This window comes from Rhea pennata, chromosome 2 (assembly GCF_028389875.1).
Source record: "Rhea pennata isolate bPtePen1 chromosome 2, bPtePen1.pri, whole genome shotgun sequence".
In the NCBI taxonomy this organism is placed as follows: domain Eukaryota; kingdom Metazoa; phylum Chordata; class Aves; order Rheiformes; family Rheidae; genus Rhea; species Rhea pennata.
Genome location: NC_084664.1, coordinates 91914039 through 91938753, shown reverse-complemented (window position 1 = coordinate 91938753; position 24715 = coordinate 91914039). Strand labels below are relative to the sequence as shown.

Here is a 24715-nt window from a genome sequence, read left to right as displayed (position 1 = left end):
GACTTTACTTTGCTGACTGTAAAGGCAATAATTAGCTTTTTTCTTGTTCCAGAGTGTGAGATCTGGAAAGAACTTATCAGAAAGGAAAAGATTTAACACTGGAAATTATATAGCTCAACATATTTCAGCCTGGATTTAGATGAATCTATTTGTTTATTTTCTTTTACAAACCTCTTTTAAGAAATGTTCATTGATTACATGTCCATTAAGACAGTTCAAAATTAGGTCCAGAGGTTCAAAATTCATTGATGGGCAGATGCATTGAGTATTTTCGGTATATTTTGGTAGAAGGTCAACATCTGATTTAGTCATGTAAAGAAAAAAAACTCCTTTTAAAGGGTATCTGATCCTTATTTTACACCTCAGTAGATATGGCTGTTAGCCAAGTATTCTCATACATTTCACGGAGCTCTAGTTGTAAAAACTGATGGAGTGTGAAATGAAAATGTGTATCACATTTCTAAGCATCATTTGATGTCCTTTCTCCAGCACTGTTGTTAGGAGCTCCAAAAATATATAGCAATAATTTAGCATGTGGAAGAAAGATAACTGGCAGTTTATAAATCACTTTACTGTTTTTACAGTAAATTGTTCATAAGTATTTAAAAATTATCTTTTTTAGAGTTACAGGTGACCATACTGAAAAGAAATAATTAATGTATAACTTACGAGACTAGTGTTTAAACTATTTGGTATCTTGAATAAAACTGGCTATGGAAACATAGAGCAGCAATAATGCGCCTTCAATAATGTGTTTGGCAGATCATGAAACTTAAGCATCAACACATTGCTAAACTCTGCTTTGAATAGTGTCTGTGTATATGTGTATATTTGCCTGATAAGGGACTGTAAGAGGAAAAAACAGCAAAAAAATCTTAAATTGATTGGAATTTGTAGCTATTTAAACACAGCTGCTTTTTTCATCAGAACTTTTTTTTTTAATAATCCACTGGAACAGAACCAAGTCTGTCATTAAACGGAGTACGTGCTGCCAGGAGCTTGCAGTATGGGAACGAGCAAGCAGAAAGTTGACTGAAATTTTGCATGTTAAAAATGAGAGAGAAAATGATGACCAAGATGACTGATAATTTCTATATGAAATCAGAGATGCATGTAAAATGTAGAGTTCTGCTCTTGCCCTTTGACTAGATATAACCAACTGTCAGGAATGCCCAAGTAAAAGGGTATAGCAAGGGAATGATACGGCAAATTGCTTTTTGTAATTTCGGTGGCTGCCAATACTCCTTCTAGGGAGTATCTTATTTATGTTTTGTCCACTGGACATGTTAGGAACTTTCTTTTTCTGGAAAAAAAATACAGTCTCAACAGTTCAGTAAATGGAACATCTTCTGTGTTGTATTAGGAAGCTACAAGTGAATGCGTTTAATCATGGTCAGTCATTGTACAATGCATGTAACATGAACTGCAGTTGTTAGTGGAGGTTCCTCCTGACAAATGACATATAGGTGGCAAATCAGGAACTTAAAGGGATGTAGGTGCCTGGGAAAAAACTGTGGCATTTTGTCACCTGATTGAAAGACGCTCTTTTTTTTTTTTTTTTTTTGTGTGTGTGTGTGTGTGTGTGTGTGATTGAACTACTGGGAGATGTTTCCTGATGGATGAGCTTGAGACATTTAATTGTAAGCTAAAATGTTTGTGTGCTAGTTTCATGTTAAAACCATGGTACATGACTCTATTTGCTGTAAAGATAGGGACAGGGATGACACCTATCATACACCCCTTTATATATCTTGTTATGCGCACACTTGGCAGGTTGTGGGAGAAAAAGAACAGAACAGCTTGGAACATCTATATTTAGATACTGTTACCAAAGTAGCCAAAGATCTTGGATCTTCAGCTAGATCCCAGGGCAGCCAGGAGGCTTTTTGAAGGGCAGCATGCAGAACTAGCACCTTTGATCAGCTTTTCTCTTGAGTCAAGCTATCGAACTATAGAGTGGAGAGGAGGAAGAGTTCAAAACAGGATACAAAAGCAAGAAATGAAAGCACTTGGCCTTCCTCACTCTCTCCTTCATCCTTTGCACACAAATGAGCAAGAATTGGGGCCTAATTTACATTCCAAGTGCTAAAATAATGGGTAGTCAGCAGCTGCTGGGTGGCGGAAGCTCTTCCAGGCACCAACCAAAACCCGCAGAAGATATGCTCTCCGTTCCGCCCAGGGTGTTTTCAGTGCTGGCAGTGCTAGACTGCTCGTATGACACTGCGTACTACAAATTCATCTTCTTTATGTTCAGTGATCCTGATGAGAGCTACTTTAGAGAGACATGTGAATTTAAGCTTAGATTGAGGTAATCTAGAGCAAAGCCTGCGGTAATGGGTTGCATTGCAGTAAAACGTTTCTGTGCTTCAGTCCACTCCCAGTCAGCAAGGCACTTAGCTTTTTCCTAGTGACCATGTACATTGCTGGAGCTGTAGTGCACACCTTACAGTTCAGCATGTACGTAAGTGTTATGAGGCAAAGGGACCGAGAGCTGAATCAGGGCTGTAATGTGATTTTAGACAGTCTGCAGCAGTTAAAAAGGTGCTATTTCTGTGTATCCTAGGCATCATTTGCTATTATTATCAGTATTTTCATTAACTTCCACAGGAGTCATTAAAAAAATGTGTTTCCAAATAAGTCACAGGTGTACTTCTCTCTGAGGAGTTTTCATGGGAAGAATGAAATCTTCCAAAACTTTACAGTTTTAAGAGAAATGAATCATATGATTAAAAAAAAAAAAGTTTTAAAAACTGAAAATACCATAATGTGAAGATGTCAATGCAAGCAGAAAACCACCCTAAGAAAGAAATAAACTTATATAAATGCTGTGATGAAGAATACCTCAGAAGGATCAGAGTTTATCTGACTTTCTGAAATTGTGTGTTCTCCTTCCCACCTGCTATGTGTCCCTCGATAATTTTTTCTGATTAGTTCAACGGAAGCACCAAAATCATATGGTGTGACTGAAGGGAAAATTGTAGTTTTTCATATCCTTTTTTTGACTCTGTGACTGGGGTAGCAAAGTGGCCTCAAGAAATAGGATAAATAGGTCACCAACAAGAATCAGCAGATTGGATTGAAAAAAAAGAGAATGCAGAATGTCACACAAAGAATTGTTAAAGATTTTACAAATTCTATAAAACATTCATGCATTATGTGTCTGTGCCAAAGCAGAAGCAGATAAATGTTTATAAAACTGTTTCAAGAATTTTTCTATTTTGTCTTTTTATCATACTTTTTCGATATATATAAAGCACACAATGCACACAATGCATATTAATTTTCTTGTAGTTACTCTATTATCCAAGAAGAAAAGCATAACTGAGTAGAAAAAGGTCCTGGCACTCAGTAGAATCAGGCTCTGTGGCAGAATCCAAAAACTGGAACAGGAAGAGAGGAGGAATGTTTGAGTCAATGGCTCAGCTTAAAAAGCAGGCAAAATGATCAGACTTACTGATTGCAGTGGTTGTATTATGTATTAAAATGCTAAGCACAACTGTTTACCAGGATTAACTTTTTATTTCAGCATGAATTTTTGATAGAAGCCACTCAAAAGTGAACCAGGGCTTACATTGCACGGTTTTCCAGGCTGATTAGAGGTTTTTGGGCAAAAGCATTTAGAAATTTCACTCAACTCAGAAATTTAAATCTGCTATATTTAGATTTCTTTGAGCTTAAAATGTGCAGTTGCTGGCTCAGCAATAGAACAGTGTTTAGAGGGTGTATCGCAAGAATGGACCTTTACACTTTATCATGTCAGGTTTAGGTGAAAATGGAAATCAGTAAGACGTGAGCCCGTGCAGGAGGGTGCTTCTGGATTCAGTGCTAGTGAATCTAACAGAATTTGGACAGGGCGTTATTGACAGTGTTGACGTTAAATATTGACAGACGGTAAAAATGGTCATTCAGACAAAACGAATGTACCATGAATTAGTAGCTGCAATTGAAAATAACAGTAAATAAATATCTCAAACCTTTGATTAAGAGTTAGGTCTAACTCTCAGAAAACAAAAAGATACAACGTAAATTCTGCAGATGTGATCCTCTTTCAGGAGGTAGGCTAGGATTTGACAAAGCATTAAGGAGATACTTACGCATTTTAATATTCAGTAAAGCTTTTTACCGTGTCTGCTACATCCAGAAATGCTTAGGTAAACTAGTCCTTGAAATTTTGGAGGGGGGTATGCAATGCGCAGAGTACTGAGCTCATTTTCACTGCATAGTAAATATTTTTGAAAATAGCAATGCAATGTGTCAGAGGTCTGAAAGTAGTTTAATTTTAAAATAACATTTTTGTTTCTTTTTATTGATTTTATTTGGGCATATGTAGGGATCTTTAGAGTTTCTCAGCAGCAGAATGTAAAATACCTAATAGATGTATCCTTTCCGTAGAAATGTTTACCCAAACCTAATCATTCAAAGTAGCATCATCTGCTGTTAGAAACTGAAATAGAGTATATTATGCTTTTGTACTCCAAAAATAATTCTATTTGTTTACATGTGTTTTGAGACTAGAGGAAGAGAAGTAAAATAATTATATTGTAAGATGAGAAATATATAAAGAGGAGGCCTAAGGTCTGGGGGATAAAAATAAAAGACTGGCTATCTGCCAGAATTGTAATGCATTGCCAAATTCAAAGCCCTATAAGCCTGGGAGGCTTTAGTGGGAAATTTTCATCAGATAGAAAACTAAGGCAACACAAAAACATTTTAACTGGTTATTTAATTAAATATTCGTACTTATTTTATGTTTATAATTGCTGTTTTCATAATACAGCTAGGACTGACTCTTTTGAAACAAATATAGGCACATCTTTCTCTCAGTTATCTCAACTGTTTTACTTGATCATACGTGATCCAAGTTAACATTTTCCATGTGAACTAGTACTACTGGCAGTCCCCATGTGCAGTATCTCTCCTTTTGTGATGCTGGGATCTTGGTTCACGTGTGTGGACTCCCTGGTCGTAGGAATGTGCATAGTTAGCCCATTAGGCTGATTCACATTTTGGGGGTCTTAAGAGGAAATGAAGAATAAGCCAGTGATTTTCAGGTAGCGAGCAGTCTTATTCCTTTTTCTGTCAGTCCTTCCTTCTGGATACTCCTGAAGACTCTTGATATTCCCAGTCTCCCAGTTAGCCAAAAGTATTCTCTACTTACATTAGCAAAAGATGACCTTTAGACTTTACCCAGCTTTTTTTCTGATGTCAGGAAACAGGAAAGCTACAATGTATCAAACACTTCTTTATCGGCTGCCAGAAAGAAGACTCTGCAAAGCATAGCTTGAAGGGAACTCTCTGATCTTAGGAAGAAAGGGTGCTTCGCTTTCAGGCAAAGTAAAATGGAGAAGGGAGAAGAACGTATCTTCTGTTGGAACAGAAATGAAAGAAATCATAGCAGAGTTAAGATCTCTATATTGGAAACTTCCTTCAAGGACTTGGAAAGATACATGGAAGGTGTGTATGAAACTGAAATAATTATTAAGCACCAATTTTATATAAGCTGGTGTTTCAAAGTGGTTGAAGACTTGGATCCTGAACAAGAACTAGAGATTAATGATTTAGGGAAAAAAGAGAACGAAGAAGCAAATTATGGATCAAAAATGGCGTAGAGGTGCAAGTAGAGAAATCTCTCATAATATTCTGTAAATAGGATGATTACAGAAAGTATGAGAAATGCTAATGATAGATAGGAATTTACAAAGTAGAAAAAGTGAAGTAAAAAATAAAACACACCTCTTTTAGAATGCTATTTTGCAAAGCTTTTATATCACAATGTCCGAGGAGGACCAGTTTGAGAAATACATGGGGAATTTTCTATTTAAGTTAGTATGGAATAGCGTTTTCTGTGTAAAATGATATTTTTTTCAGGTGATACGATATTTCATGAAAATATGATGCAATGTTTAGTGCTTTTGCATTATTTGATGTAGGAGCATGTTTTTGTTGGCTCAGTTGTTCTCTCTTTTTCTCTAAAGCAACAGATTCTAGTACAAGGCATGCAACTGGTTACTGCTTTTACATGGATTAATCAGCTTTGTTCAAGTTGTTACTCTTGTTGCTTGCTGGTTGTAAATGGAGGCCATAGAAGACAGTGTTAAATTCTTATTAATGAATCATTTTTCTCATATTTTCTTCAGTTACTTCACTGAGGTCACTGTAAAGTTAGTGTAAGAAAAGGGAAATTTCCTTCCTAATAGTGGACCCCAAAGCCATTTATAGTTGCTTTTAAAAAGGACCTTTAAAAGCGTTGCTTTTCCCTGGGAAAAAAAATGACATAAATTTGTAATGTGCCGTTCTTTATATACTGATTTTCATGTTCTACATGAAATCTATGCTTTATATTGGCTCTATTTATTTGGAGATTTGAGTTGATCTGAGGTTTTTTTCTACTTGAAAGCCTAGGATTACTCAGCCTAGGATCTGAAATTCAGGCAGGATTCTTTCTTACTGGCAGAATAGATTTTTCTTACTGAATTTAAGTAAGCACTGGATTACGTTGCCTGTGGTCGTTGTGGAATTGTTATCACTGCTGTTCTCTAAAAGCATGCTTGGCAAATGTCTGTGAGAAGAGCTTTAGTTATCTGCTTTGAGCCTTAGATATGGGCTAGGTGACCTTTCCAATTTGTTTCCAGCCCTATTTTTTGTAGTTCTTTGAATGTGGTAATTTAGCCAGCAATTATCTGGATGACAAGCAAACTGGAATGGAGTACAGCTGAGCAATCCAGAACAATTCCCTGCAGTGCCTAGAGGGGTCAAGTAAATGCAGATGATTTAAGGCAGCAAAATAAGCTGAATGTGTCCAGTGCAGGACCCAGCACAAGATTCCTTCACCCAGGTAGTTTTATTCTGAGGCCTTTGATTTAAAGGGGATATAGTCTTTCTGCCCATGTCTTTGGTAGGGCTGAATTTCAACTACCAGTGATCAAATCTCAGCTGATTTTACAGGTTTTGTGTAGCCATTTTTTCAAACAGTTGTGCTCTTAAGTCCGTTTCAGGTGGAAAGATATGAACTCTGGTTTATTTACTTTCCATTTCCTCAAAGGACAATGTTATTTGCCTGAATGTCACTGTCTAATCACTTTAAATTACATAATTATGCTAATCCTGTGCAGTGTTTGCAATAAATAGAAATAATAATGACTGTGATGATTCAACTGTAAATCATTTTCTGGAGAACGAGAGATTAAACAGAACAGCACTCCACCCCTCCTGCCTCCAGAAGCCGAACTCCAAGTGCTAAGCAGTTTTGCCATTTCCCTGTGTTATCTCTAATACTGGACCTGCTCCTGCTGCACTGTGACCTTACAGATGGAAGGGGGGGATCTGCTCTCCCTTAATACAGAATAAATCAGGAGTGTGTCTCCATGGTGATTTTAACAACTATTTGGCACTCCCTGTCATATTCGGGAATTCTTTCTAAAACATTTTTTTCTTTGCAATCTGAGTTTTAACCAGCAGACTCTTTGAAGAGGGTCAAAACACATTTGTTTTTACTAATGCTTTGCTGTTTTGTATGCCATTTAATGAATTTAATAAGTGTCAGTGGGTCTTTGGAAAGAAAAATAAAAATAACAGCCACTGATTTTCTAAATCTGTCCTTTTGGGGGTCATTTATTTCCAACTGATCATGCCAACAAGTCAGTATAGATTTGACTTCTGTACCTCTCCAGTGCAGATCAATACTGGGGCGAGACAAGGACAGATAGCTTGTGTTGTTTGGTGATCCCTTTTCATTACTATTCTTCAGCCACCCGGGAAAGCTCATGTAGACGATACTGCTCTCTCCTCTCCTTCGCTTTCTCTCCCTTCCCTTCCTTGCAAGCAAACATACGATCAGAAGCACAGGACATTCAGCGGTCTTCATTGCCTTAAGAAGGGGAATTGTGGGATGCGTGATTTGTCTACCTGGTTCTCCTCTATCAAAGCTGTAACCCTAGTTGTCCTTCTACGTGAATACTCAGGTAGGGCAGCGTGAAAAAGGCACACAGAACTGTTGAGAGGAAGCAGGTTTGGATGGGTTATGTATCTTTCTCCATCACCAAACCAAAGATTAGTAGTAGATTCAAGTAAATTGGTTATATTCATAGAAGTTATTTGGAATGTTGAACTTCTGCCTCTTGAAGCTGTGTTTGTTGCTAGAACCATTGAGTGAGAGCATTTATTAACTCTGAGACTAGTTGGAAAGCAAATGAAAATTGTGGTCATGAGACCATAAAAAAAGACCATGAGACCAAAAAGCTACTTTTTAACTTAAAGCTGTTGGAAAAAGTGTATCTAACTTCAAAGAATTCAGCAAACCATGTTAAAAGCAAATTAGGGTGTTCTTTCCTTTAATACTATTATCCTTTCAATAAGTTTTATTAGAATCTGTCTAGATTACTGATATTGTAATAGTCTTTAAAATATATCCTTTATGTTCTTACTGATTCCTTTTATGATAACCAGTTTTTACTATGATATATATTAATATATTTTTCCACTGATATTTTCCACTGTGACAACGCTATTAAAATACTGTTGATATGATCCTCTAATATTAGGATTAATTTTGAGTTGTAATGCTGAGATCCATTCGTAATTATAAATTTTCCCACTCAGACCATGATAGTGCTTGTATATAGTGATTTATGTTTGTATTTTGAATATTGTTGCCTGTAACATTAGAGTTGAGATTTTTTTCTTATGTCAATGATGGTAAGATAAAGAAAAAGGAAATGCAGCCTTTTCAGTAGGGAAAAGAAAAATTAAGCTGTAGCAGTTTTAGATTAAATTATTTTAAAATATGAATACAGTAATCCTCAGCATTTTGTTTACATTTATATCTGCATTTAAAAATACAAAGGCAAATTTACAATGGCTTTATCTTTGATAACTAAAATCAAATTACAGTCAAATAATGAGTTGTTGTTTCATGGTTACACCAGAGAAAGTGTATCTTAAAATACCAGTGTCATCAAAATGCCATATTTCAGTGTATTGGCAGTGAAATTTAGATCCTTAAATCTAGTCCAGCAAAAATATGTTGTTTGTGCTAGAATATTCAAACAGCTTCATGTGACCCTAGTGAGTATATTAGAATAACCATATGCTTCAAGACAGTCCACAGGAAGATGTCATATGTAAGCAAACTTAGTAAACCAGTTACATACAGTAACTTTGTATTTATACATGCTGTGTACTGTATCAAGTTTAATATTCACTCTAGAGACTTTGTTGTGTAATCAGATCAGTTTTGATCATGCCATCAGGCATTAAAGCATGTTGTTGCAGATTTACTGGACAACAGAAATAAATCTTTGCCCTTTTAGTACTAGCCTTCCCTGAATTGAAGATTTTTTCTAAGAATCCTTCTCAAACTTCAATTGGGGATAATTACTTTAAAAGTGTATGTTCTACCTCTGAGAAACTTGGCTCATTGCCTATTGCATGGGAGGTTTTCCTGAGACCTGACACTTAGATTTATTTAACTTCAGGTTCAGTTCTTGTTCGTAACAAGTTCCAAAGTAAGCTGTCCTGTGGGTTTTATCAAAGACTGTTAAATAAAAGAAACATTTAGAAAAGTAACTAATTATTTAAGCACTTCATTAGAGAGGGCAGCTTTACTTGGGGTTAGTGTACAGTACAACAATCTTGATAACCTTCCTCTGACTACTTCTCATTATGTATTTAAATGACTTGAAAGATTCCCCCCATAACTCTAATTTATTCTCTCAGATGTTAAAACCCTCCTTAAAGATGCAGAACGGTTTTTCCTGACTTACTCTAATGACACCTATCACTCCCATTTCTTAAAATCCAGAGAGTATAATTGAATTTGATATAATTACCTGATGAGGGGATATATATTTAATATAATTGTCTGAAAATTAGGAGGGAAGAATCTTGTACTGAAAGTTCTAGTCAGTCTAGTATGAAAGGTCGCGATGGTGGTGTGACATGGTGATCAGTACGTATAGCCCAACTCCGGTATGCATTCCCACTACAGTAAAATTAGCATTGTATCTGTTACATGGTCCTTCAGATATTATGCCTTTCTTTTTCACCAAAAAGGATTTTAAAGCTTTTTCATAGTTACTGTACATTTTAATTGGGAGTTTGTTCTAAGCAAATTCTCAGAGGTGCAGCAGAAGCGGTGCATCTTTTGAGGTTCCAGAAGAGTCAGAGGGCGTCAAACATAGTTTTCCTGTGTTTGAAACTTAAGCCCATAGCATGTTATGTCTTCAACCTGTTTATTTCTCTTTCATTTCTTTTACTGGAGAGAGGAACTACAGCTCAGGTTTAATGTAACAATAAAATTATGATCTTGAGAAAACAGTTTTCTTTCTTCCCAAATTCAGGTCAAAAACCTGAGACTTTGGAATTAGAGAGTGATGTTTATGTACCTCAGTGGTGCTTCAACTTTTTATTGTTGAGGTCATAGGAATTGGCATGAAATAATTCTTAAGATACACTAGTATAAAGTCAAAATCAAAGCTGAAATACATGACCATCTGAGCCATCAAGGTATACAAGAGATGGCATGATTTTTCCTCATGTAATCTTTATGGTGAAGAAGGGCTGATGAGTCATTTGTAATATGAATGTGAAGTTGAGAAAATTTCAATGATAAACATTTCTTAAAAAGGAACACACACTTATAGTTGTTTTGGGTGATGATAATCACACAGACATTGAAGGGCTTGGAGGTTGTATTTGACCTCCCTAGCTCATCATTCCATAAGCAGATAGTTATTTCCCAGCTTCTCACTCTGCTTCATAAGCCTCCAAGTGCCATCATGATTGTTGATATTACTGTATCATCAACTTCTTCCCGTGTTCAATATTCTTCTTTTTGCCTTTTTACCTGGCCTTACCAGTAGAAACACCGGTTTCTTGGAACATGGCCTGTAAAGAAGTCCTCTCCATAGATGCATGAGCACATTGTTTTTACATTAGGTGAACCAGAACAGTTCACCAGCCTCATTAGATAATGTCCAATACCTTCTTTTCCAGTGGCTAGCTGGACAGAGTCATATATGTGAGAGCATACACAATGTGTGGAGAAGGAGAGCTTTTAACTATTGATCACATGATGAATTTATATCTGATTGGCAAGGCACAGAAGTGTAAGGCCAATAGTAGACTAATGTGATCTGTCAGAAAGGGTTGTCCAGCTACTACAACATGAGATGGATGTATAATGGATAAATAGTGAAATGAATGGAAAGTAACTGACCCCATGGAAATTAGCATTCGTCTCCTTTAGTCTTGGGTTCCTTGAAAGAGTATTATGTATGACAATTATTAATTAAATGACTTAGTTTTCAAACTGACAGAGTCCTCTTAATAGCTTCATATATGTTGTGGTAGAACTTGAACAAATGCTCCATTTTGAATAGAATTGCTTGCAGATTTTTGTGAAAATATTTTTGAGAGGTAGGTAGTACCTTTTATCTTGTCTTTCTGTCAAAAGATTAGATATATAGCTAGGAAAGATACTTAAGTGTAATATTGATCAGATGGATTTCTGATCCTGAAGAAAGGGGGTTATCAAGAGTAGAGATATTTTTTTTTTAGCCTCATCCTTGTTTTGACATGACTTCATGACTGTAAGTCATTTTAGTCACTCTGTCTCTGTATGGAAACTATTTTGCAATCCTTGCATGCAAAATCTTTAATAAATGCAGACAGTATAATTATCCTACAGAGGGGATGTCTGTGAAAGTCTGTCTCTGAGACTGATAGTTTTTTTTTAAGTATCTTTTTTATCTTTTTTAAAGATACTAACTTTAATTTGGTAAAGGAATGGAAGTAGTGTTTAGAATGACAGGAATTCTTTTCCTCTTTGAACTACTCAACATGTATTTTTGTCCAAAGAAACATCAGTTAATTATTTTTTCAGTGAGGAGTGCTTAAGACTCCATAGCCTAATCTGATTTTGTCATAGGACCACAGGGGAAAGCCAGGTGTGTAGCTCTTAATCACTGGAAAGGAATGAATTATGCAGTTATGCTTGGGAGAGTATGATGAAAAGAAGCTGTTCTAGTGCTGCTAAACTTTAGTATGGAGGCATCAAGCATTCTGAAATCCAAACACATTGATATCGTAAAGATTAAATCAAGTCTCACAGTTATCATTCTGTGGACTCGTGTTTTCCCCTTATAGGCACCTTTTATATGTTTGCCATTTTCTGGTTGTCTTCTTTTCTTCTTTTATTTGTGTTTATCTCAGATACTTTTCTTTTCCTGAAAGCAATGTGTTTCAGGGCTGCCTAATCTTAGGGGTTAGGAAGTTTTAGGAAAGATATTGTGGGTTTCAGAAAATTAAGTGAAATGATTTAGAGGTGAATGAAGTAGTTTTCAAAGGTTGTGAATTTATTAGAAGAACCTCACCTTTTCCTCATTTATAAAGCAGTGACCTAGGACTACTGACATTGTGATTGGTAGATCCTCATACCATTTTAACTGAAGCCTAACATGGCAAATCTGAAAAGCAGAAGAAATAACTCTGCAACAGTTTTGTATATGTAAAACCCTCTCATATTCTACATCGCTATCAAATGGTAGACTGCAATTAGATCCCTCTGCAGTGGAATACCTGGGGAAAAAAGAAAGGTTAAGATGTTTCTTCATATTTTGTATTTTCCTTCAGCGGGATCACTGATTTATGTCTCTTTCTTCTACTGCCTCTGACATTTATGAAGCTTATCAGATTGCTCTCCTCGGTGTTGAAATGGATGAATAGGCTCAAAAGTTATTAGCAGGGCAGAGATAAAGAAATGGAATCCAGGACATGAGTAGTTTTGGAGTCAACTTTAGTTTATATTCAGCTGGAGCTTAAAGCAACAACCGAACACCAAAATGGAAAAGAAAGCCATCTTAAAATAATGTGGGATGTGTTCTGCAGACCATAATTCTTTTCTGTATGGAGAAAAGTGTGACACTGCACTGCCACTAAAGACCTATTATGTGTAATAACAAGAAGAAACAAAGAATGGTATTTCTCACGTACAGAGGTGTACAATTATTTGGTGTGTAAAGTGGAGTACTCTAAGGACTTCAGTCCTTAAGAATTTCAGTTCTTTGTTTGCACATAGGTGCCAATCATATTATGTTTCACCCTTTAATTATGTGCTTATGCACTTCTTTCATACACATATTTGCATATACACACACACACACACACATGCACAGGTGCATCCACACATATGGAGAATTTGTGTCCTTCTATGCACAGACATGGGACTATTCATTTAATGAGAAACTGTGATAGCAGGCTTTATTTGCTACGCACTGTTCAAAGCTCACTTTCAAGGAGTTATTCATTTTTTTCTAACCTTCATGTGACTTCCATTACTGGATTTTTGAGTACTTCAGCAATGATAACAAGTTTATTTTTACAATATCCTCCTGAAATGCAACTTTGTCTTCCCATTTCACAGAGGGAGGTGAGACAGAGAGAGGTGATAGTCTGGAGTGTCCCCTAGAAGGGCGGTGTAGTGGGCTAATGTGACAGTGGTCAGTTTAAAATACTTGGGACTAGATATCTATAAATTACTGAACATTTTATAGCATGTGTTCAAACAAACTGTGACTGTTCATCACTGAAGAGAAACTAACTGATGAGAATCAGGTCTAGAGTTAAAAAAATGAATTAATGCTTGTTATTTCATGGTTAAATCTAGAGGAATTGTTTGAACTAATAATACTAGTAATGAACTAATAATACTAGGGGTTATCAGGTACAGCCTGACTGAGCACCTCATGTAAAACTTGTGTGAGAGAAGACTGAGATATTGTGCATCCACTGGAGGCTGTCAGCCGCAATGCAGATTGCCAATATTTGAGCACGACAGGGTGCAAGTTCATGCTTATACACTTCAATCCTTTACAAATACAGAAGTTGGTTGTCTAGTCAGAGCACTCTCTGAAAGACAGAAATACCCTCCTGAGGGTAGATGTTCGTTACAGCCTGTGGATTGGATACTTACTGGTTTTTGATGTCTTAGACGAAGTGCCAAAGTGCTATCATGATTATCTAGCATAAAATACACAGCAAGCCAAGAAGGATTTTTCTCATGCAGTCTTTATTGTGGAGAAGGGCTGACGAATCATTTGCAGAAACTTGGGATACAGAGATTGTGTTAGAGCAGTTAGGCTTACTAATCACGGAAAGTAACCGTTGTTTGATGTTTCCATGAGAGAGCCTCCATTAACTGCAGTTGAACTTGGCTGAGTGTGAAATTAAAAAAGGAGACTCAGGTTTCAAGACACTCCCTCAGGTGCTCCAAAGTGTGCTAACTAGCACTGTGGGAGACCTCCTAAAACAAGTAAGTATACTTAAAGGAAAGAGGCCATGACAATATGAAAAGAAAACCTTTGCACTATCACTGAACCCAAAACGTTGGTTGAGATCAGTCACACTTTGTTAATTGTTACATGTGAGACTTTCATTAAATACTCCTTTTCACTGAAGACTGACTCCAGCTGCACTCGGTGAGCACGTATAGTATTAGGGCCTGGAAGTGTTTATACGTGGGCAGAAAACTCTGTGAAAATCAATGTAAGAGAAATTGTCAGGATACTAAATATTAGGGCATTGCTTAGCTTTGAGAAAATAGATTTAAAACTTAAACTTGGCAGAGGTGTAGAGGTTTAGAGGCTTTGTTGGCTTCTGGTGACAAGTGGAATCTAAGACATAAGTTATAGAAAGTTAAATTGCTGACTTGCTTTATGGCACTGCAGACATTTTATTCTTCTGTGTTTCTTTCTCTACTGGTAAAATGAGGGAGGCACATGGATTCCCACAGCTATATATTTGTATAGATTTTACAACTTTAGAAACTAATATGGATCATAAATATTAATAACGCTCATTTTATACCATGTTTATTTTCTGTGTGATTGGAGTGAGAAGGGCTGGGTCCTTTGTCTTCATAGTTGTGTTTTAATACAGTCTTGAAATTTGCTTGGAGTCTTCAGTTTGTAATGCTCAGTGCTGTAGGAATAAATGAAAAAGTTATAAATTCAGGATTATGATTCTAGGATTAACTGGAAGGTTTAGCCAAGAATATGTACATATATCTGCTTTATGTGAAAGATCTTAAAAGCTCTTCCTGATTTTGAGGGAGAATGTCCCTTGAGATATTTCTTGAATATTTATCACAATGTCCTTTGTAAATAACAATAGTTAGAAGGGCTTTTAGTATTTCAATGTTTTCTGTGGTTTGGGAGTATGAAATTATTCTAAAATTTGAGGGTTTAATATATGCTCAGAGAATTCACTTTCAAGTAAAATCAACATTACTCATTTCATTGTTTGATATGTGAGTATCGTTCATTTATGTTTATGGTTCTTATGACGAGAATGTGTATTTTCAAATCTAGAAATTCTTTTTACAGGGATATTCTTTCTAATAGAAACCTTTTGTATCTTTGCCTGTAGCTACAGTTGACCTCCATGTAATTGTCACTGTAACCTCAAGATTTAAAAGAAAACTTTACAAGTTGATGGTGTCTCAAGGCTTGCACTATCTAAAAAAGAGTAAAGTATGTTTCATTTCATAATCTCACCTATGGAAGAGGCTTTGCATATTCACATGCTGCCAGTTCTTTGCCATTCAATTATTGCATGAAATATACCAGCAAAATTGTTATTTTGTAATGTGTAGCCTGAAAATAACATACACAATCCACAGTGATGTAATGTAGAACTTTAAAGAAGTAGTAAGTTGGAATTATGTGGAAGGATATTTACTAAGGTCCCTTATATGATGTGCTCATGATACCTAAAAGGCTTCTGGAAAAAAGCTATTCAGTACTTTTACAAGTAAATATATATCTTGTAATTCACTCTAATGTATTTTCAGAGCCATGAGGCCTGTGCTGGTGTCTGGAAACAGATTTGTCTGTTAGCCAACTAATTACTAAATAAGTGCTCAGAGCAAGCACCTGCCATCTCCTTTATGAAATTGTGCTACACACAGGGAAATAAATGGTGACAGATCTCCGTCCTGAATTTGTCCACATTGTGCTCCTGGGTTCATTCTTCGTTTAAGGTCATTATTTGAATGAGCATGATTTTTGAATCATGAACTTTTTTGCACTTAAAAGCTCTTTCAGTTCTTTCCTGATTGAAGTTGTTAACTGCAACCCAGGCTCGCATGTCACTTGTTTCCTGTGATGCGAGGCCCTTGTCGTTTTGATACTTCCACATCCCATTAAAAAGCTCAGAATAAAGATACTACACTGCAGATTTTTCAGAGTGCAGCTTCTGATTTTCAGTGCCAGGTTATTTTGAAAATGTACTATTTGGATAATAGGAAGATACTGAGTCATTAAGTTTAATAGTAGCATAGAATACAATGATGCAAAAGAAATTCAACATCTGACTGGAAGAATTTACAGTTAAATGTAAGGAAACAAGCTAAAACAAATGAGTATAATAGAAAGCAGCAAAAGACTTTGTTTTAAACATTTTAGAGGTGTTTTTGGCTTTGTTTTAAACATTTCAGAGGTGTTTTTGGCTGGTTCTTGTTGTTGATTGTTCTTCCTGTTTCTTTTGTTAATTCATCTATTTGGTTGCTTTTCCGTCTTCTTCAAAGTGTAGATCACAAAGAAAGTCATTTAATAAGCCCAGTCCTTTAGCCTTCTCTTTAGCTTTTAATGGCATTATGAAGTTTATGGGCTCACTAAGGGAATAATAATCATTAAAGACTATTTGAGGCAGAAAAAAGGTATGCAAGGTCTTCTTTAGGTAAGAACATCATGGAAGAGAGCAGAAGGATATTCACCAAAAGTAAAAAGGGAGCTTTATGGTAATGGAGAGAGGTTCAGCTGCAGCTACTTTAGAGAGAGAGAGAGAGAATTCATTTGTTTCTGTATTTTTATATAGGACTGTTAAAGTTTGAATTTAATCTTAACATAAGAGGAAGAAGAGGACATTACAGAGATGGGTCTGTGTGACACCAACAGTAAGTTGTGGTATGGAATATTATTCCACATTTGTATTCCTATTGGCATCTCTATTTTTGTTTATTGGAAGAGGTTATACGGTCAGGTGATACTAGAGGGAAATGAGGAGAAGAAAAACAGAACAGAAAGGAGTAGACTGTAGCAGTAGTCAAGGTGAGAGTTAGTTGATTGTTTGGAAAGGTATTTTTTTTGCTTTGTAAACCAAAGTAACCAGATGGATCATGGAAGTGTTATAGGGAAAGAAACATCAAGTTGCTATGTAGATCAGGGTAGGCCATAGTTAAAGATGATCCCCATGAGGGATGATAAATCTGGAAGAAGCTGTCAGATTGAGTGCAACTGAGCTTAAAGTCAGTCTCTACATGACTTGCAATTATCAAATACACTTTATGTTTGTATTTGACTGTGGTCAAGCTGCTAGGAGTATTGCTGAGCTGACTTAATTGGGTCATGTGTAGTAATCTAGATGTAAATTATGGATTGATAGACTGGAGTGAGTTCAGCAGAAGGCCACCAGGAAGGTTGGGGCTGGAGCACTTGCCTTGTGAGGAGAGACTGAGGGACTAGGGCTTGTTCAGCCTGGAAAAGAGATGGCATTGTGGGACCTAACAGCAGCCCTAGTCCTTATGAGGAGGCTATCAAGAAGATAGAGCTGAAGATGAGCTCTTCGCAGAGGTGTGTGTTAGGAGAATAAGAGACAATGGGCGTTATTTGGAGCAAGAGAAGTCCAGGCTGGATATAAGAAGAAACTGTTTCCCCATGAGGACAGCAGGTGCTCAAGAGAGGCTGTGCAGTCACCATCCTTAGAGATTTTCAAGACCCAATTGGTTAAAGTCCTGGGCAACCTGGTCCGACCTCATAGTTGGCCCTGCTTTGAGCAGGAGGTTGGACCAGAGACCTCTAGCCTCAGTTATCCTGTGATCCTATGACAGACAGAAAGACAATTTTAGCAGTTGCAATGTTTTGCAAGATGCTTTGATTTATTTATTTCCTTTCCATAACTTCAGTGATAATGATTCAAGGATAGCAGATATAAATCCTAGTTATTGCTAAGGCTCCTGATTGACCTTTTACTGAGAAATTAATATTAAGTGTTCATTTATCCATAGTTCAGTTCTGTTTCATCCCTTCCTTTATATATGAAAGCATAAACAAATAAACACACAAAAAGAAGAAACAGCATGCAGTTCCCTTTGCAGAAGTGCCTGGCTGTTTTAATTATGTTTCCCATTTCTTTAAATGAATAAGTAAACTCCATGTGTATTCAGAATTCAGTGAGTTTCTAGGAACAGCATACAGTAGGTAATATCTGATATAAGCATGCTTGTACACAGCATTTTTTCTTAACAACATAGCACTGTGCATTCACTGGCACGTATGATGGCAAGAGTGCTCCTTACGGGAATTATTGTGTAACTTTTTTAGAAAATAATATTTTATATGCTATTTATTTTCTACTTTAAGATCAGCATTCCAAATTTGCAGAAGAGGGCTGATAGAATTTAGTAAGTAATAAACCAAAGGAGCTCTCTTAATACCTGTAGAACTTAATATGCCTTCCAGAACTATTCAATAAAATTTCATTTACATATTTTTCTGATGTGTAATCTATGTGACCTTCAGTTACTGTTTGTTTTTAAATCAGAAAAATGCCTCCAAAGTGTAACAGCCTAGAGTTTCAAATAGCACAGGAGGATATGTAATGCATATTTTAACATGTTTTCTTTTAATTTATTTCACACACTTGTTGTGCATGATTATATAAAATTCTGTATTTTTAGAGCCAGTAGTACAAGTGTGTAAGATGTACTTCGCCGGGCTGAAAGATTCAGAAGTCTAATTTATCTCGAGACATGCTCAGTTAAGTAGTTTTTTCACAGCAGTTAGCTAACACTTCAAGCTCTAACAGTGCCCCTGAGCCATAAAGGAAATTTGCATGTAAGAAATGTTTTGAATCTATTGCAGCCTCAGCTCAGAGCTAAAGAGTTGCTATCCATGTCTTTGTTGACTAACATGAAGTGAGATCTTACAAAAAGCTAGGCTGTGATCGACAGATGCCAAAGCTTAGGTTTCGATATGATTATATAATTCTTTCCTGCACAGCAGTTTAAGTCTGGGTTTGGAGCTTCAGAAAGACAGCAATCAATGGCTCTGTGCAAGAGTACACAAAATATATTACTCCTGGCAGTTGTCAAGGCAGAATTATTCAAAAAATTATCTGAAATGCATTTGATCATACACTGGATGGTTTAATAATTTATCTTATACCTCATCAGCAAAGGCTTGTGTTTACTTTGCAAGTGCCAAAAGAAGATGAAAGGCTGCCTCCATGGAAATACAAGATGCTTAGCTCGAAGTGGCTGTTTTTGCATTTCAGTTCGGTAATTTCCTTCCCCTACTCATTTTGATTAATAGTATGTAAGTTTAAATCCTAGAGTACCTTTTCCTTCGCCATGGTCCTTTTTGATGAGAGCAATGTGCTTTATTAATAACATGTCTACCAGATGTTTCCGAGCGACCATGGCTCAAAGTAGTATAAATTATGTATTTGTGCAAAATTCTTTAGAAAAATATTTAGAGCAAATATTTTTCAGGTAAAAAGAGATTTTGGATTTAGTTTTAAATTCCCCTGAACTGTAACATGATGCTAATCTCTCCAGGTCTTGCAGCTACAGAAGTGTAATTTCTGAGCTCAGCCTAATAAACTGTTGGATTCTGACTAGTGAGTAAGTATGGTAAATATCACCAGTTGAGAAAATTTCATCTCAGAATATTACAGAAATGCTTGAGGATTTTCTTGAAGAGTAAATATAATACAAATATTTTATCTATAGGTACAAATAAGGGCCTTTTCAGAATTAATACTTTCATAAAATGAGAGCACAGGGAGTGGATCAGTCTAACTGAATCTCAGGTCTTTCCTTCTGTCCAGCTTCTTTTATGTCAGAGTTGCATAAACAAAATTATATGCTACTATATACTTACTATATACTTAAATATCTTAAAACCAGTTTCTCAAACAGAACAGCCTACAGCAAGGCTTTTTGTCCATATGCAAACATTTCTATTATGTTTTTCACTAGCACAGCCGGTGTTACGATAGTTACATGACATAAAGAACTGATCCAATTCTAGAGAGGCCCTTCACTTAAGAAGGTAAGAGAGCGTAAGAATGTAGCTCTTCCTCTTTCCATTGGGAGTCTCGTCCTGTGTCTTACAGAGCTGCGGAACAGACTCCAAGGAAGAAGCGTCTACCTGCAGGTGTCTCTGATGGATTGTAATGGTTTTAAAAGCTGTTGTGCAGATTGCAGGGCAGACGAATGATTGCCAATTTCTAAAGAATATCTCAGACGTACTGTTTTTATGAGTGCATATTCTGTGGCAATAATGACTAAGATTTTGAAGGAAGTCTGTAATATTGCCCATGCAATACCACAGACCAATGCCTGTGCCCATGTATTGCAAGACAGAATCTGGTAGTAAACTAGAGAGTGATTCCTAGAAAACTTTATCGATCAGATGAATATATTAATTGATGACTTTCTTTGGAACAAACTATATGGCAGGCTTGTTTGAAGAGATTTACATTATCAAACAAATGCAGTATCATTTTAAGTGATAAACTGAAATACATCTTAAGGACTCATTTTAGTCTGCAAATAGTGATATTTTTGTCTATGTAAGAACATTTTAGTCTGGTATGCATTCATAAAGAATTCACATTTGCAAGGTAATAGGAGTAGTGTTTTGTATCAAAACCATAGTATGCATCTATTGGAATAATAACTTCTGGTTTAAAGAGTTTTATGATTTCTTATAGGAAGTGAGAGCTTTGTGCAAACATTTCAGAAAATGTGACTGTCAGTATAAACAAATGTGGTAGAGTTCAAAATATAACATGGAAGGAAAACAAAAACATAGTGCAGTTGTGAGAATTGTATCTCCAACCCAGTTAAGCTTCCACATTAGAAAATATTGTAAGAGAAAATCTCATCTACAGAAAGAAATAAAAAATGGGTTTAGTGTTTGAGTATGATCATCCAACTTGCGGGAAATATCGTGATAAACTAAAGAAGAAAATGATGTTCACAATTTTACAGAGGATGCAGTAAGCTATATGCATTGTAATATAGAGATTACTGAATGAACGATGACTGAGTTGATATATCCGCCTTGTGTAGTTTAGCACCACGCTGAGATACTAGTTTAGATGCTGTGTGGAGTCTGACTTAACTTAGATGCAATGCCACTGGGGACAGCTCTGACCATGGGGACAGTGAAGTCCAATCACCACTAGAGCTTTACAAACCTGACTAAAATTTCTTTTATCATTCTGTTCTTATTAGTATGCAGTGCTACATGATGCGTAATGCAGTGCATAATGCAATGGTAGTTTAAGAAAACGGTATCATACCAAATGATAATATAGGCTATTCAAGATAACACTGTTAAATGCTGGAAAACTGAAAAAATGGAAAACAGAAAAGAAAGGCCAGTGAAATTACTGCTGAGGACTACTGCACAGGGACATGAATGACTGCAAGAGAACACTAATGTGTTTAACTGTTTATATAGAAAATAATTCTCTCAGAATTTCTCACAAGTTGTTTGGGAGATTTTACTGCTTCTCCCTGGTTTTGCAGGGAGGAGTGTGTAGGAGCTCAGGCCGAGAGGAGGACCATGTAGGAGAAAGTGATAAGGACCTTTATAACGTACTGGCCTTTCTTCTCTGTTTTCTAATGAGTAACAACTAATCTTGTACAACTAAATAATCAGGAATTCCCAGTTTTGCTGATTATTGAATCTGTGTAGAAACATTTAATAAGCAGTGTAGTCAGCCAAATTTGGAGTCATGAATCAGTAAAAATTAAACATCAGAATAAATCAATGTTAGGTGGTATTGATATTTTTACAGCCTTATCCATTCTTTTAAATCATCTTAGCCTTTAATATTAATATTCAAAAAAAAAAAAAAAAATACAAGAATTGCACATGACCATAAATTTTGTGTCTTAGATTGGTGGAGTTTTGTGAGACCTGCAAACAAAAGAATGCCTTTATAAATCTCAAAAAATGATATATTGCAAATGAGTTTTTGTTCATATATATAGAATCCTTAATAGGTGATACTCTGTGTTTTCAGTTTATTCTGCATTTAAAGGGTAATGAGCTTTGATATTTTTGGAATAAAATAGCCATGGCTAGTTATTAATATTTTTGATGCCTTAGGAATTGATTGCAGTTAGTTACTTAACAGTAACCAGTTTGTCTTTGGTGAAGCTAACATACTCTGCGTGAGATAGGCTGCAGTCCTGCCTTTCATGGCAAAGAACTGCACCCCAATTTGTTTACCTGTTATTTTTCATCTCTTTACCCAGTTGATAATCTTTTAGGTGCAGTACATGTAAGAAATCATCCTCGTTTCATACGTCACAGTCCTCTCCACCTGTATAATTTGTAGTCTAAATCAACAATACCTCAGATGTTAGAACAGCACTTATGTCAGGCTGTCATTTGCCCCTTTGATGCTTACTTACCTAATCAGTAGTAATCATTATTTTCCTTCTGCAATTACTGTAATGGAACTGATTCCTGAAATGGAAAATGGAAGACAGCTATAGACAGTTTGGAGTGCGCTGTCACGCTTTCACAGGAGCAGGCACGTTTCATGGAACATTTACATTTCTTAAATTTGCCCAGAAATACATTTGGTGAAGGAGTAAAGCAGGCATGTGGTCTATATTTTTGTGTGACCCTGTTTCAGCTGTGTGGAAATACAAGATTTTCCAAACAGGTACTTTTGGGGCTTTGCCCTGCTTGTGTTCTGCAGAGCGTGAAAGGTGAAAAGAAGAATGGATTCATCAAAATCCTTTTTTACATGGAAGGTTTCAAATCAGTTAAAAACCCGGTTGTGTTCATTTGAATTCCAGTTCCTAAGGGCGTATTGAAATAGAGGGAAGGAAAAAGAAATAAGGAATTGAAACATTGAATGTTACGATGCAAGATCATTAAATCATTGTTTATGCGTTCCTTATCACTTAATGCCTCTTGCAAATGTCATCAGATTATAGTTTAACTAGATACTCTTAAATATCCACAATGCTAGTGTGCGAACAAGGTTGCAAGAGAAAACCGTTTCCACTTGGATTTTAAGCTGAAATAGCAACTCAACATCTGTAACTGTGCTGCAGTTAAGAGTCCCCGTTTTCTGGGGGATCTTGGTGCTCGCAATCAGGTTGAGCGTGGTAATGGCAGGCACAGCAGGCGACTCGGATTCAATATGCTGAGTGAGAAGGTGAGTGTTTTAGCACAGCTGCCTCCTGAGGGTCAGGGGAAAAGCCCAGTGGAAGGATTTTCAAGCACCACTGCGCTGGCACACCCGGAGACGATGATTGACTGTGGAAGAGCCCTGCTGTGCAGAGGGGGGTTGTCTTGTGGTCCCCTTTATCTCTAGCTAGACCTTGCTTTTGGAGAAACGAAAATGGAGAACGGAGAGTAGTGAGACAGCAGCAAAACAAGTAAATAAATAAATAGTCCTGAAACAATTCTCTCTGATGTCATTGAGGTCTGGAGATTTTTTTTTCTGTTGCTAACAGCTTCATTGATTTGGCAGCTAATTTCGTTAGAAAGATTGACTCTGTATGGCATCAGTAGGAGTTCTGTATGAAAATCAGATGACCCGAGGATGATGCAGGGTAGGCTGAATTGCCGTTTACCTTAAAAAGAGATGTTATTTTGAACTGCAATACTAAGGAGAGATTTCAGTTATGTTTGATAGGTGCAATAGCACAATTTCAGTCTTGCTATCTGCATTTCTTCACAGGAGTTCAGACATGCACCACAGAACAGCTCAAACTGGAAAGCGCACCCTTCTGCTGAGATCCCAGTGAAAACACCATTCAGCTCTAGGATGGCTTTGCAACTCCTGTGGCCACAAGAAGGACTGAAGATACTGTCTGTCAGCCTGGCTTTACTGGCAGTTCTTGTTACGTTTTACTATGGAGGGATGTAAACAGAACCACGAACTGAAAGAAGCTTTTATGAAAACAATAAAATTACTATTTAAAGTCTTCAAAAGAAACACTTTTACCTACAACTCTCTTTTTTTTTTTTAAAAAAAAAAAAAAAGGATGATATAAATTGGGGAATAATTTGTACTTATCCTGTGCCTTTCCTGTCATTCACAGCTCTAGGGATACCTCTCTGCCAGTAGATGAAAACTTTGTTTGGTCTATCGAAGAAAAAAGTTAGTCATATCTTTCTTCTTCCTTCCTTTTCTGAAATGATGCAATGTTTTCGTATCTGCTTTTGCAGGTAAAAACATATGCAAGAAGTTATTAAGGATAAGGATGCATAGGTTATTATGCATATGAAGTTATTAAGCAATCTTTCCATTGAGTACTGCTGGTAATTTTTTATAGGCAGAACATTTAAAACTTCCTTAAAGATTTTGCTTAATACAGTGTGATGGTTTGATATGTGGCTTTTTACATTAGAATCAAATATTAAATACAAAGACTGCTGGGCCATTGAAGTCTGTCATTTGTTGCTATTGATTTTACTGTCGTATCTAAAAGAATTTTTGGCCTGCCATCTTGCTCTGTCAACTTCAGAATGAGTTACTAGGCTTTATTAATGCAACAAAAAATAATTTTTGCATAGAAATAGTTTGAAAGGTATTGTTTTTTATCACTGTTTGGGAAGGTGGAAGTCTAGTGGTAAAATCCTGCTGAAAGGTGGATTTAATTAATTCTCTTTGGACC

The 24715-nt window shown here is 36.4% G+C and overlaps 1 protein-coding gene across 3 annotated transcripts in view; it reads left to right on the top strand.

Annotated features, from left to right (window-relative positions):
• CDKAL1 (CDK5 regulatory subunit associated protein 1 like 1) overlaps positions 1-24486 on the top strand; it is a 415077-nt gene extending 390591 nt beyond the window's left edge. For all 3 annotated transcript variants that reach the window (XM_062569910.1, XM_062569908.1, XM_062569909.1), the window contains one exon: positions 23776-24486. In XM_062569910.1, the coding sequence (XP_062425894.1) occupies positions 23776-23964 (189 nt within the window). In that variant the 3' untranslated portion in view covers positions 23965-24486. The remainder of the gene's footprint in view (positions 1-23775) is intronic.
• Positions 24487-24715: the final 229 nt, after the last annotated feature.